The sequence below is a fragment of the Chiroxiphia lanceolata genome, chromosome Z (genome assembly GCF_009829145.1).
Source record: "Chiroxiphia lanceolata isolate bChiLan1 chromosome Z, bChiLan1.pri, whole genome shotgun sequence".
Taxonomy (NCBI): Eukaryota; Metazoa; Chordata; class Aves; order Passeriformes; family Pipridae; genus Chiroxiphia; species Chiroxiphia lanceolata.
In genome coordinates, this window is record NC_045671.1 from 45,365,208 (window position 1) to 45,380,147 (window position 14,940).

Below are 14,940 nucleotides of genomic sequence, written 5' to 3' on the forward strand. Positions count from 1 at the left end.
ACAAAACAATACTGGCTTTGTTATTTTCTCTGATCTTGGGAGGACAGATGTTGGATGTATTTATGATGGTTTGCGACATGAAGATTAGGATTAATTTTCAGTGTTCTACTCTGGCTGCTTGATTAATTCTTGATAAGCCCATCAGAGGTAGGCTTATAGGTACTCAGGTATTATAAAAAACAGACAGACCTAGAAGCTTTATGGATTTTCTTTTTAAGAAAGTAAGTCCATTTGGTTTAACAATTTCAAAAGGAATTGAACAAGGAATTGAACAAAAAATGCTTTTAATATCCCACTCTACACTTTTGACTAAATCCTATAGACTTGTCTCAAAAAACCTTTGCTATATAAAGGCATAATATCTCCTCATGTCAGTGATCCACTGAGAGGACAGATCCATAACTAGAGTAACAGCCCTTAAAAAGGGACTGATAAAACAATTAGTCCAAGAGAGCTCAGCAAGAGGAAGGCTGAATGCTGTTTTTTCGAAGAACAATTAGTAAAAATTGCATATGTCAAAATGCCTGTGGTTGTGCCAGGAGGGTGTTCGTTAGCATTATCTATTTTGCAAATTGTACCAATATTTGGTTTTAAGAATGATCTATGGACATGTTTCCCTTTATTTTGGATAGATTATTATTCTGCAATAGCATTTTCCGGTTTCTAACAGTAATTCCTTTTCACAAACACCATTCTGTCAAGTTTACTGCCCCAATTTATCACAGTGCTTCAGCTGGGCTGCAAAGATCCCAAGCTGGGAATTGACACTTCCATGGCTTTCTGGCTTTGTCTTCTTAGATGTTCAGCTTCAACCATAAGAGCAGAAGTGGATATAGTTCATCCTAGCTAGAGATCTAGTATAAGGATCCACAGAAATCCAAATTATTGCTTACGTATAAAGGTGAGCTTTTTAGTTTTCACACATCACTATTCCATTTAGTTCAGCCAAGTTACTACAAGTCATAGAAACTGAAGATTTTCATCTAGTTTCTGGCTTTTAAAATAAAGAGCTGAAACACCTCCTGAAATATCTTTCAGCAGAACTTGATCATCATCTTTCTTTTTTTTGCAAAAAGAATGTTAAATAATGTAGAACCGTCTTAACTGGAGCACTTCAACTGAAAGAAAAAGTTGGTCATAAAATAATAATCTGAACCAATTTTAAAAGTTTATGCAAATACATTATGCTGTGAATTAAAATACATAATTTAGATTTCTTTGAAAAAGAGTGACTCAGCAAACATCAGATCATTCAGAAAGTAACATGAAGTGAACATGCATGGTCTTGCAGTATGTGTAGTTAGTGTAGTAAACAGTAGTTCTCACATCTTATTTAGCGTGAACAGGCTTACAAATAATACCAAACCATGATTTATAGCAGCTTTTTACATTGAAGTATTTTGTTACCATCCCAGGGAAATATGCCCAAAGTGGCCTGTTCCTTCTCATTAATTGAATTACTGATGTAACCAGTAATCTCCTCGTCTCTAGACACCTTCCACAGAGGTCAGTCAGGACCACCAGCCCATTCTCAGGGACAGCTCCACTATCTCCTCAGATGATCTGTACGGATCCTTCAAATGAGCCCTTCAGGCTGACCTCTCTTTTCCCCATGTAGTTAACAGCTGTACTTTATTTGAAAAGGTTGACAGTCTGGAAATATAGCAAAAGTCAGGCAAGTTCCATCTGCACTACTTACACACCTCTGGCTCCACGATCTTTGCAGTCTTTTTGCTACCTGGCTGCTTTACCCCAAAGCACCTTCATCTGCTGCCGACAGCTACACAGTGCCACTGAATAAAATCCAAAATATCACCTGCTGACTCTGAAGTCAGACTGTCAGGCACAGCAGAACGCAAAATCTTTAGTGTCCATCTCTCTTGAGGCCTTGATAACATCTTAGTTTCATAAAGTAAAATTGCCTCTATATTGTTACTTGTCTGAAAGCCTTCAAGAGTCCCAATTGGAATACTTTTTCCTTGTCCAACATGTTTCCTTTCTTCTGTTCTGGAAGCGATTGGTGCTAGTATACAGAGTAGATATTTGACAAATTAATTTCTTAAGTACTTTCCCAGCATCTGATAGCTGTTTTGGAGAATGTCTGGTGTGAAATCAGATGGAAGAGCTACAAGTGACTAAGAAGAACAGATAATGTATGGAAACATTTTATGTAGACACTAGAAACCTTCATCTTCTTGCCTCAAGAATCTTTATAACTTTCTGAAAGTGACAGAATGTGAAATAGTTGTACAAAATTATTTGAAAATCACAAAAAATGTAGAGGAAGAAGGTATATTGGAAACTGCATAAACTACTGGCACCAATTCTTATTCTGCTTTCTCTCAATATTACTTTCATTCTGAACATGTATATGCAATATGATGAGCAAGAAGAATTGGGTTTTTATTATATATGTTGCAATCTACACTATGCACTTTTCACAGTAGTCCACACTTTGCATCATAGAATATTCTGAGTTGGAAGGGACCCACAAGGATCATCAAAGTCCAGCTCCCAGCGCTGCTCAGGGCAGCCCCAAGAATCACACCGTGTGCCTGAGAACATTGTCCAAACATCTCTTGAACTCTGGGAGGCTTAGTGCTATGGCCACTTCCTTCCAAAGAGCCTTTTTTGTATAAATGCTTCTTCATAGTGGCAAAACTTGTGATGGGTCACCTTAAGGTAACAACTGCAAATGAAGCATAACTGTTTTCATGGCAATATTCTGCAGGAGTCTCTGACTTAAATTTTTGTGACTTCCCATCAGCTAACACATTCAGCTGATCTATTATCCTTTTAAGTTGAGATGAAAAGTACTGCACTTTCTTTTGTTTAAGGCTCCAAATAAGTTATTATGACATACTCATCAAAACAAAATGAGCTATGCAAGTGTCAGTGACTTCAAATTACTTTTGGGGCTAAAACAACCAGTGCTGAATTCCACAGCAGAGACTGGACAGAGCACACACTCTGCTGTAACAGGTGACTTAGTGCATTAAAAATATTGCCATCCAAAGTCACTTCTTGCCCTTCAAAGTGCCACTACCTTAAAAAAAATTCAATACAACATTATCATGTAGATTGTCTCCGGTAAACTCTGCCTGTTTCACGCATAAGTATTTATTGAACCACTAAAGGTGAAAGATCAGGTGCTGAGCATATGATGACAATACTCACAGCAACAGCCTCCAGAATTTGTTTAACAGCATCAGCAGCATCTCGTTCACTGTAGTAACCCTTTTCCACAATCCTACAGAAAAAAATAGGATTAAGCATTAAGGTAAATAAACAGTGCAGGCAGGGCTTCTTTTTCAAAAATGAGATAGCAAGCAATCAAATTTAAATATGACCAGGACGCTAGAGTGCCCCCAAAAGACTTAAAAACAACCTTTTTGCAATTTAAGTTGCCCAGTTAAATGAAAAACAGGAGATAAAATATCAACTAAGTAAGATGCTTGTAATACGTACATACTCAGTTCAAAGGTTCTGGTCTGAATTACTCTCAGACAAAACTAGGCATCCTTTAGGAACTGTTTTTTCACTTTTATATTTAACTTAGTCCCCCCTCAATTTAGCTAGCCCTTTATGAAACAAAACACACACAGATCTGAATTATTCAAGAGAAAGGGTTCACTAGTTTCAAATTATCCCTCAAGTGAAATGTGCTGAATAATTGCCTTTTTTCCCCTCTCAGTAGAAAACTGGGGCTGCTGTAGTCAAAGAAACAGTTTCATTACAACTAAAAGTACCTTTTCTTTCTTCTTAACATAAACAGCCAGTATGCTATGCTTATTTTGTATAGATGAGATGTGATAGCTTAATTTTGTAATGTGTTGACCATGTGCTGCTTATGGGGAGTCCAGCAATTTATGGGTTCTGAAGGTCCTGCAAATCCATATTCTTTTCTCCCTTTGCTTTTACGTCAGCTCACTCTTGCAAAATAAAGAAACTTTCAACTTTCTCCTTCAATATTATCTCCCTGGAACCTTACCATGATGAAAACACTAAGTTCTGCAAGAACTGCCATTAGAGAATGAAACATTATAAATGCACAGTGCAGTTAAACAGAGCCAGCAGAAGATACAGATTTGCACAATTACACATGAGAAGTTAATAAAAGAAGGATCTATCATTAAGATGGACAATATCATGGTTACGACACCCAACAGTCTTTTTACTGTTGTTTTTAACTGTGCACAGTATTTGTGAACTACAATAATTCTCCCTCAGAGAGTCACTTTAAAGAGAAAGCATAGCCAGGTCTTGTCTAGAAACAGAACCAGTGGTGCCTATGAGAGGTTTTTCAAAGTTATGTCCTGCAAGCATACAAGCCAGTTTTACAAAACAATACCCTAAAATCCCCACAAAGCAATACAGCAAGAAGCTTGTAATATCTGAAGTCAGAAGTCACTGGAAAGACCTTCTGCCTAAGGTCCATAAAAAGACTCTCTGGTGGCAAGAAGCCTATATACCACTTTCTCCCCACTGCTCCTGCTTTGCAGTAACTTTTTATCACTTCCTTTCTCTGTAACAATAGACTCATATTTAGTTGTCATCAGTGCAACACCTCATAGCTTCACAAAAGCTGATGGGAAAGGTGTTCACTAATGTACATATGAAAAGCACTACTACACGCTCATTAGAAGATCAGGTGCAATAAGAAACAATGCAAAGATAGTACTCCAACAGAAACTGATACAACAAGCATGGCACTGTGGAAAATAGTCTATTCAGGGATATTCCTAACTGGCTGCAATTGCTTTACCTTAACATTCATCATGTTCACAGATAACTAAGTCTATTGATGTGACATCATCATCATCACCATCATGGCTAGGCTTCAGGAACGAAGATTTGGGAAGGACTCTACCCATGTTTGTTAAAAGCACACCGGTGGCTGAAAAGGCAAATACGAGACAGGCACGTCTGGTTGCAAAAGGCACAGAAGAAAGACTCCTTAGGTGGTAAATTCTGCAAGACACGATTCTTTCTGTGTTGTCTTTTCTCCTCAAGAGTGATCCTGCGTGCTTTCTCAAAGGAAGCAGCAGCGTTATAGATGGTGTGTCTCCAGACCTCCTGTCTGGAGGCCAGAGTAGACCAGTTATGGTGATCAGTATGGCCAAGGCTGAGATGTTGTTTCAGGGAGTCCTTATATCTTCTCTTCGGGGCTCCTCTCGTGCGGTGGCTGGTGGCAAATTCACTATAAAGCAAGGTCTTAGGGAGGCGGTGATCTTTCATCCTGGAGATGTGTCCTGCCCAACGCAGCTGTGTTCTCAGCAACATGGCCTCAATACTTGTGACTGCTGCTTGTTCTAGAACAGACGTATTAGTGACATAATCTGACCAGTGGATGTTTAGGATTGTTCAGAGGCAGCGTTGATGGAAGCATTCTAGGAGACGCAGGTGGTGGCGGTAGATGACCCATGATTCAGATCCATATAAGAGAGTAGTCAGCACAATGGCTCTGTAAACACTGATCTTGGTACTTTTCTTCAGGTGTTTATTTCGCCAAACTCTTTTATGAAGCTTTCTGAAGGCACTGTATGCCTTAGCTAACCTGTTGTCTATCTCTCCGTCAATCTTACCATCTGAGAAGATGAGGCTACCTAGGTAATTAAACTGCTGGACTGATTTGAGCTCTGCTTCGCCAATGGTGATATGGGGATGATGGAAGACTTCCTGAGGTGCGGGTTGATAGAGAACTTCTGTGGCATCAGTAGCAGCAAGTAATTCCTCTCGAGCAGATCTTCTATTTCACCATGATTTCTTAGCTGCCTAATTCCTTGGCCATATTTCTAGAAATTTGTTTGGTTTGGGGTTTTTTTTGTTGTTTTTGGTTTTTTGGTGTGTGTGTGCGGGGGTTTTTGTTGTTGTTTGGGTTTTTTTTGTTTGGTTGGTTTTTTGGGGTTTTTTTTGGTGGTTTTTGTTTTGTTTTGTTTGTTTTGTTTGTTTGTTTTGGGGGTTTTTGTTGGGTTTTTGTTTGTTTGGTTGGTTGGTTGGTTTTTTTTTGGTGTTTGTTGTTTTGGTTTTTTGGCAGCCCTATAGCTAACATCACATATGCGCTGCTTTAACACCTTTGATTTTTTTTGTACCTCTCTGCTTTGGTCATCTGTTTAAACTGTTAGGGAGAGCCTTACAGGAAATTATCATCACAAGGTTAAAACAAAGCAAAGCTTATCTCATGGAGCCATTATGTTAGGCTTTTAGCGTGAAGTGTAGGAAAGAGGTTACAAAAAGCCATAAATTACACAATAAAATGCTACATTATAGTTGAAGGTAAGATTCCTCCTTAGCTATTTCAGGCTGAATTATCCTCTTCTAGTACATTACATGGTGCGACCTGAGCCCCAGTGATGCTTTTGCTTAGTTCTTTTTTTCCCCTCAAGGATGCTAGTTTTGATTCCTCCTCCTTTTGAACTCAAGTAAAGTATTTAGTGTCAGCCAGGCGTACCTGTCTGTAGTATCCCACCTGCCCACGTATTGGGTCCAAGAGGTGCAGGATGACCTTGTGCACCTGACTTCAGAAACATATGAGGCAGGTTTTAAGGTTTCAACAGGATTTCTAATTCTCTGGGTCACACATGTGACTAAGATCAGAGAAATATGAAGCAATGTAGCTGCAATTCAATTTACATTTCTCCCTTAGTCCAACAATTTTCTCATTTTACAGTAAGGCAACATAATCCTTTTTCTATCTTTTTCAAACAGATAAACTGGGGGAAGGAAAAAAAAATACATCTCTTAAATGCAGTTTACTTCTTTATATTTTTCTCCATTCAACAAAACCAAAGAAGAGGTGAAGTTCTGAGCTTTCTGCCAATGCCCAACTAATGCAGAAATGAAAACCACTAATTACCTGACCACTGGAAAGGAGATCAAAGAGATGCTCAAGACTGCCCTCTTGTTGACCTCAAGAGGAGCCCACCCTGACTTAGACAGTATATGGGGGTAAGCATGATAGCATGCTGCTCTCATTATTTACATTAAATATACAGCAGAAGAATCCCACAGACATTGTAGATAAGCCTTTGTAAATTTACGCTTTAAAGTAATAAATGTACTGAAGTGCGGGTCCGTATTTCAGGAGAGTAATGAAAACAAACTGTAGAATTATTGTGCAATGCATTTGACCCATCCTCTAATGTTACACGTGAATAACGTACCCTGTCAGGCCAATTACAGCTTATGTCACATGCAGTTAACTTTCCAGTTTTCCAGAAGTCAAGAAATGGAAGTTATTGAGAATAGACATCTAATTCCTAATAATAATCTAGCCAATAGAAAACTTAATCTTCTGTAACAGCAATTAATGAAAAAGACGTATTGCTTTCTAAAGATGAAAATTTATTTCTAAGGGCACTCTGATTTAGACCTAAAACCTGGTTATTACACAACAAGGAAGAGTACTGAAAGATTATCATGCAGTTTAGATCATGTAGTAATGCTGGGGGATCATTTGCATATCTATTTTTTGCATCTTCCTTGCAATAGTTTACATAAGACAAATGGTAGGTGTGCCAGTTTGCTTCTTTATAACAGCACTCCTACCTAAGATGAACGAAGCTTCTTTACAAGGATTTTTCAGTTTTAACCTGCAGATTAACAATGACTCATTGCTCTTTTTTTCCCCATAATGGGAAGGAAACTTGCAGAAATGACTTATTTTTTTATTATTGAAGCAAACCCAGCTATTTATAGCTAGTTTGCAGAATGATCTTTAAGAAAACTATGGTTGGAGGTAGATTAAACCTTTGCTGAAAGGACAGAAAGATAGGAACAGCAGCAATAAGGAACTAATTAAATACTCTCTTTGATACGCAAATGAAGAGCCAAGTATACCAAAAGAGTACTTGACAGAAAAACTGAGAAAAACATCTGGGAATCCAGAAATGCTTAAAGTCAAACAGAATAAACAAACGGAAAAACACTGAATTTGGTGCTGCAAGGATCCAGGAAATTCAAGACAGAAGTCCAAAATTAAGACATTCTAGAGCAAGCGAAAATGAAGTGCTGGTTTGTGCAGAATCACTTTTTCATTCATGCTTGTGTGCACACCCTTACTGAAATATGCTTATTCAGTTGTTTACACTTGCATGTGGTGAGACACGTTTAACAGAGCAACCACTGATGGACGTCAAACCACAGGTCTCCTTAGACACCACCTACTTTAATCTTGTTTTTCCAAGCACACATGAACATATTTGAGGCAAATCTTCATTCTATACAGAGAAGCAGTGAAGTACTTCCCAAGGCCCCCTCCTCTCTGCCCCTTCCCGCTACCTGCAGAGATGGAGATGCCCTTTCAGAACAGCCCCAGTCCCCAGGGTGCTGAGATGCACCTCTGCCTCCCTGTAGGGTCTGACCACCCAACAGAAACCATTCCCCTGTGCCCCCCAGCCTGCAGCCCTCAGCTGCACCATCAAAGCAACTGTAATGCTCTCAGCTGCTGATGATGCTCAGAGGTGGAAAAGCCTTGTCAAGTAATGGAGCTGAAACAAATGTAGTGATGGGCAAAACCACCCTCAGCATTACCCTGCCCAGCAAGCCTGTGGAAATGGTATAATGTCTCTCCTGATGCATGCTCTCCCTATACACAGTGGGTAACTGGAATTTTGACAGCTTCCACATGATCAAACACATGTATGTGTTCAAGTGTTTCATAATTTGCAGTAGTCCTTGCCAACTTCCAACCAGCCTTTCTAACACCTCTGTTCCCTGTGAGCACTTCCAGTTTTCTTGCAATATAAATTCTTCAGTTTTGCAGGTGGTTTTCAGTGTAGCCTCTCCACCATAGAATTACAGAGCTTGCTTTGTTGCTTGTAATGTTTCCATTATGTGTAACTTCATCAGTCCACATCAGCAGATGCATAAGCTCTTACCAGTGTTCAACACACCCCTGCAACAAGCAGTATAATTTGGGAACACCGTGTAGTGGATTTTACTCCTTTTGGGACATTCTTCTTAGGACTTGGTGTACTATGCTTTAATTCACTGTATCTGTGTAAATGTACTGAAAGCAGTGGGATATCCCAGTAAAGGGAGGAAAGTAGTGGCCACACTTGTTCTGCAGAAACTTTATTAATGGTAGGAACAAAAAAAAAAAAAAGGGAAGAGTGAAGTCCTGCTAAACTAAACTAAACACACAGGATCTGAAAATAACTGAGGAAAAGAGATGGGGAACCCAACGTGTGATTTTAGAATCAATTTTCAGAGGAATATTAAAATTATATTGATATACAGTTTTACAGTTCACTGGAATACATGTGTCTGGGGGTTAAAGACAAGCATGTCAAGCAAGTGGAAACAATCAATTTCCTACAAGAACAAACAAGTGAACATTTCAGAGAAGGAAAGGACTAAGTTTTGGGTAGGATTTTTTAATGAGTAACAAAACAGAAGGCCAGCTCTTTCCAAGTCTAGCAAGAGAAACAGTGCTTGCACAGTGCAGTGGTAAAAAAAGAAATCAAAACCATCTGCTTTGATTAAGAGAGGACTCATCCAGTGCCAGAGGATGCTAGACTGGGATAGTCACTGATGGCATGCTCCTCTTTGTGCGAGATTGCCCGCATCTTAAATTCTCAGTCAGCACTTGCTGCTGCCGTAACAGCGAGGCCTCTCAGCTAAGACTGAGGAAGGATGTTGATCCTTCCCCAGGCAGCACAGCCCACAGAACCACTCCAGGCCTTTCACTGGAGCAAATCCTGAAACCTGCAATTGGGGGCACCGGGGGATGGAAGAAACAAGACAGAAGAGGAGCAAAACAGCACAAGAAATGGGTACTTTTACCAGCTCCCTGACCCTGAAACCAAAACCTATTTTTCATTTGTTTTTCTTGGGTATTAGAATTCAGTGCAATGAATATTCCTTCAATTTTAAACACAAGCTGTTCTCACGATTCCCAGCGATCAAGAAAATTTGAAACCTTATCACTTTAACAAACTCACTTTTTCCTCCCCCATACTCTACATATACTGGTTCTCCTATTCTTAGCTTTTTTTCTCTGCTTCCTTCCCACACGGGCCACCCTACCCATACTCCAATTTTGCCTGAAATGTGAGCAGGTAAAGTCTGTTTCTTACTACCCTTACCTCAGATTGGTAAGTGTACTTACTTTTGTGCCAGTTAATCTAAACAGTTACTCTAAAACTTGCCATATTTAGCCATCATTTAATATTGCTGCTATAAAACCTATTTCTCCACAATGTGCAGTCGGTAGCACTTGAGTATTAGCTGAATTTAGAAACATATAATGTGGCTTGCATAAGTCCTACTAAATCTGTTTAGCCATTGAAAACAATAAAATTTTTTATTACATCAGTTCCAAATATTGTTTCTCTTTCTTTAAGCAATGTCTGAATTTGCTTTTTAGACTATTCTTTATAAACATCATGACATCAATAAAAGTCATCACTGTTTTTAGGGTCATTTTCATTCTGCCTCTACCTGGCTTTTACTCAAAATCCTTGCAGCACATCTTAGCTGTGGGCTGCATCATGTTACATCATCTACAGTCTCAGACAAGGCACTGGCCTATATAAATACAAGTTGTGTTCCAATGCCAGTATGTGCTAACGATTAAAAAAATTATTTGATTCTACATAATAAATGGTAATTTATCTAAAATATTTTGGTTGTCACGGAGATTTTTCTGACCTATTCACTTAATTCTTATGTAAATTTTTGTATTTAATTAAAATGAAATTAGAAGCTTTATACAAGCTAAAGTGAGACTGAAAACTAGCAGAAATAGGAGAAGGAAGTTACATCACTGTATTCAGTAGCAAAACGGTTTCCACATGAGACAGTTTCTCAATGAATGATTCACAGATCTATTGGCTCATGTTTGTATTGAGGTGATGCCAATTCCTTGTTGCACTGATGCATTTGTTTAGTTAAAAATAAAGTTTCCCTCTTAAATATTTGTGTATTTTCCATACTACAGAATTGAAGAGTAATAAAATATTTTTAAAAGTAGCTCTATTTCAGTTTGCTGATACTCCCTTATTATACAACCATTTTCATATTCCAGAGCAGACTAGCTGTTACTGTCTCTAACAACTCAAACTTCCTACCGCTGATCTGAAGGATAATGGAAAATACAAACCTGGGTTTCAATCTGACTCCAAGTCAAACAAACTAGAAGTTTTTCTTCAATACTCTGTTTAGAAATGAAATGCAGCCATTCAGGAAAACTCTTTTCCCTCCATTGTTATTAAACAAGAGGCACTCTGATAAATGTGGCATGCAGGAGAACCTAGAGGAAAATTGTGTATTTCTTGTGTCTTGTACTGGGGTTTGTTTTCCCCTCTTTAACTTCCACTTCCAACTCAGCACTTCTATAGCACCCACTGAATTAGACAAGTTGATCTTTCAGGAGCTTAATTTCAGAACATATTTTAAAAAAATAATAGTCCTTGTTTCTAGAGGTCACGAAGCCACAGTGCTCAAGCTCCTCCCTCATACAAAAGTTTTGTGTTAACTGACTGTGTGAGGCAATGCAACAAACTGAGTAACTGCAGCATGTCGCAGCCCCTGTCTGAGCAACTGAGATGGGGCAAAGTGAAGGACCACTGAAAACTTGAAAAAGAGGCAGTGGCTTGGGGAGGGGAAGAGAGCTGCACTGAAGGGGCTGATGAAGCTGCCCTGCCAACAACTGCTGAGGCTTTAATTGGATTTCTTTGTCTAGCTGAGGGCACCACAATATGAGAAAGATGTGGGAAGACAAAATAGAGTCTTCCTCAGTCTTCCATGCCTGAAAGTTTGATATAAAGTTTGCTGTAAAGAAGAAAGTGATCATCTTCTTCCTACCTGCTGGTGACAAGGCAAACAAATATTGGCCAAATTTGCAGATAGAAAGTTTTTCCTGATATTGACACTGAACCTAATTTGGAGAGTCACTGGAATAGCTTACACAAGAAGACTACAGAGGTATTTAAGAAACAAACCCCAAAGACCTGGATGCCCATGTATGGTTGAAAAATACTCTTTGAGCTCAGGTGACCCACCTGCCAGCTCCACCTCTTCATGCCAAACCAGCACAGTTGTAGCTGCCATGACAGTTTAAACACATTTCACTGGGGCTCACTCTGGCACATCACCTACTTCCCAATAAGAGTGAAACAACTGACCGTCAACTTCTGAAACTGGGAACAGCTTGCACAACACAGATTGTACTTATATTCCTCTATGTCCGAATTCACAGGAGTATTTACATCATTCAGTTATTCTGTCCAGGATTATTTCAGATTCAACCCTTCCAGTCCTCCTTTGGTGGCCCTGGCCTCTTACACGGTGTCTGGATCTGGGATATGTTCCTTATGATAGCAGCTAAATTTCAACATTGAACTGAGAAGTACATTATCTAAAAGGGATTTGCTTTTTAGGCTTTCATCAAAAAATCACCTCAATCATCATTTAGGACAAGCATTTCGGTGCTCTAAATATTCAGGATAACTTTACTTCTTCCTAAAACATTTTGACTTCACTTTACACTCTTGTCATAATGTACACAGAGAAAAAAGCAATTTAAAAAAATGTACAAAGCACTCACATTCTAAGTGACTTATTAATTTCAGAAGAGATGTTGAATCAAGACACAGAAGACATAGTTAGCACTTGGGTCAGTCAGAGACTTCCTGTATGTATGTGTATATACATTATGTATGTATGTATGTGTGTGTGTGTATATATATATATATATATATATATATATATATATATATATATATATATAGGGTACAGCTATATAGGTTGTAGGTATAGACTTGTCACCTGCACAGGGCTGTTAAAACTCTCTGCATTTCAAACAAATAGTAAAGTTAAATATGGTAATAATTAAGGAATTCAGCTAAGCCTTAATCTACTTTCTATTTAATTTAACAGGTATATCCCTCCTAGTTCATCTGGCATCCAGATTATGTATATCTATATTAAAGTGGTGAGGCTGTGGCAGAAAAAACTGAAAATACTTATGTCAGAGGTGCTGTAATCATATAAGTATTAACGACACCTAATAAACTGAAGAACTTCACAGGCACTGATGTGTCCAATTTACAAAAGGCTTTCCCAGTTCCCAGAGTGACAGAAAATTAGGACCTGAACACAAAAAAAAAGTGTAAAGGCATTATTACAAATGTACAACAAGGAAATACTGGGGTTTATCATTACTAGAGCTAAATTCTGTAGAAACTAAATGCTATCAAGGAGCAGTTTCTCCAGAGCTGGTTTTGTCTTGTCTTCCCATTTCAGAGAATAGGGCATAGTTGATGTAGTTGTCACCAACTGCTTTTTATTTTTGCCAGTCCTGGGTTTCGGGACAGTAACATGATCATATGAAGCGTACAGAGTCTGTGCTGGTTTAAAAGTAAACCAGCTGGAGAAATGAACTCAACTCAAGAGAGATTACAAGTCAGAGTTACAATTTACTAAAAAAGATTACAATAAATGCAATGATACAGAGAAAAACTGGTTTTAACCCATAAAAGCAGATATATAACCCAGCACCCTGGGACGAGAACAGAACAGTGTTTGTTGGCCCCTGTGCTGAGCACTATCCTCCTGGGTGCAAAGTAAAAGGAAAAGAAAACCTGTTTGTCCAGATGATGTTTGCACTTCTGTCAAAGTTCTGGTCCTCTTCTGGATACGACAAGTGGTACCAGAACTCCCAAAGCCTGAAGTTTATATATGCTCAAGTTCAGGTGGGAATGCCCATTACCTCCCCCAGGGCGGGGAGTTTCACAATGGGTGATTTAACTCTGTGAGTCATGGGATATTTCTGAGATATTCGATGGTCTAGATGTTGCAGCTGCCTATTATGCCAGCCCATTGTGGCCCCTTAGCAGAGATGATCCCTCAGACTGGGTGTGAAGGTGCTAATGCCTCCCCGGAGCTAAGTCACTGGTGTGAAATAAAAGAACACTCCCCTAGTTTGCAGGGTTTCTTTTTCAGCTTGTAGTCTGAGGTGTCAGGTGTGCCCTGGGGAGCTGCTACAAATGATCCATTACTAACAGTTCATCAGAAATTACATGGAGTGTGTAGAATACACAGGTTTGGTTATACCCATGTAATGATAAATTGGTCCCAGACTCTGTAACTAGGACGGAGTCCAAAGGACTTTTCTGACCCCTGTTCAGAAGACAGGCTGCCACCACATGATAAGACCAGAACACTGAAGCAAATAAAAGATGTTATTCTGACCCTAGCTAATAACAGACACTAGCTAATAATCATTTTTGTGACTGATTAATTCCTTGACTGTTATTGATGTCCCTTAGCAATTCTAACTTTCAAAAGCACAAACAAAAAGGTGTGTGAGAAGCCTGGGAAGGCTTCACTAGATTTTATCCATAAGAGGTAACAATTCCCACCTCTCTTAGAAAGGCAAGTTCTTTAGAAAAATTAATATTTTTGTTAATGTACACTCCATAAAAGAAGAGAATATCAGCTTGAACTTATATTTCAGAGGAAATGTGAAATTTGAAATGGAAGTGACTCAGGAGACCGTCAGGTGTAAGTGCTATCTTTAGACATTGTTTGGTGCACTTAATAATAAGATGAAAGAGAAAACAGAAGAGTCTGTGGTCAAGATGTCAAAGTACAGTCAAGGACAATTTATGGATTGACATTATTATTTGAAGCAGAAAAAAGAAAGACTCTAACAAAAACTATTCTTAGCAATCTGAAGGTATTCTGAGTAAAATGAAGTTAAAGCAGAATTGATTTTTTTTTACTGGAATTAATATTTGTAAAAGTGATTCAGGTGAAAGGCAATAGATATGAATAGAATCTAAATGGAATAAACCAACTTCAAGAAAATTTAGCCTTTAAAAAACAAAGATCAGACTTCACAGTGCTGCAACAGCTATTACTGCCCATAATAATACAGAGGTTAATTACTAGAAGCAAAGCCAAATCAACAGAGACCAAAAATCTGATGAAATA

At 38.6% G+C, this 14,940-nt stretch overlaps 1 protein-coding gene across 2 annotated transcripts in view; it reads right to left on the reverse strand.

Moving 5' to 3' along the window:
* The window catches only part of CAMK4 (calcium/calmodulin dependent protein kinase IV), a 148,696-nt gene that overhangs the window by 41,676 nt on the left and 92,080 nt on the right, over positions 1-14,940 (reverse strand). For both annotated transcript variants that reach the window (XM_032674774.1, XM_032674773.1), the window contains one exon: positions 3,178-3,250. In XM_032674774.1, the coding sequence (XP_032530665.1) occupies positions 3,178-3,250 (73 nt within the window). The remainder of the gene's footprint in view (positions 1-3,177; positions 3,251-14,940) is intronic.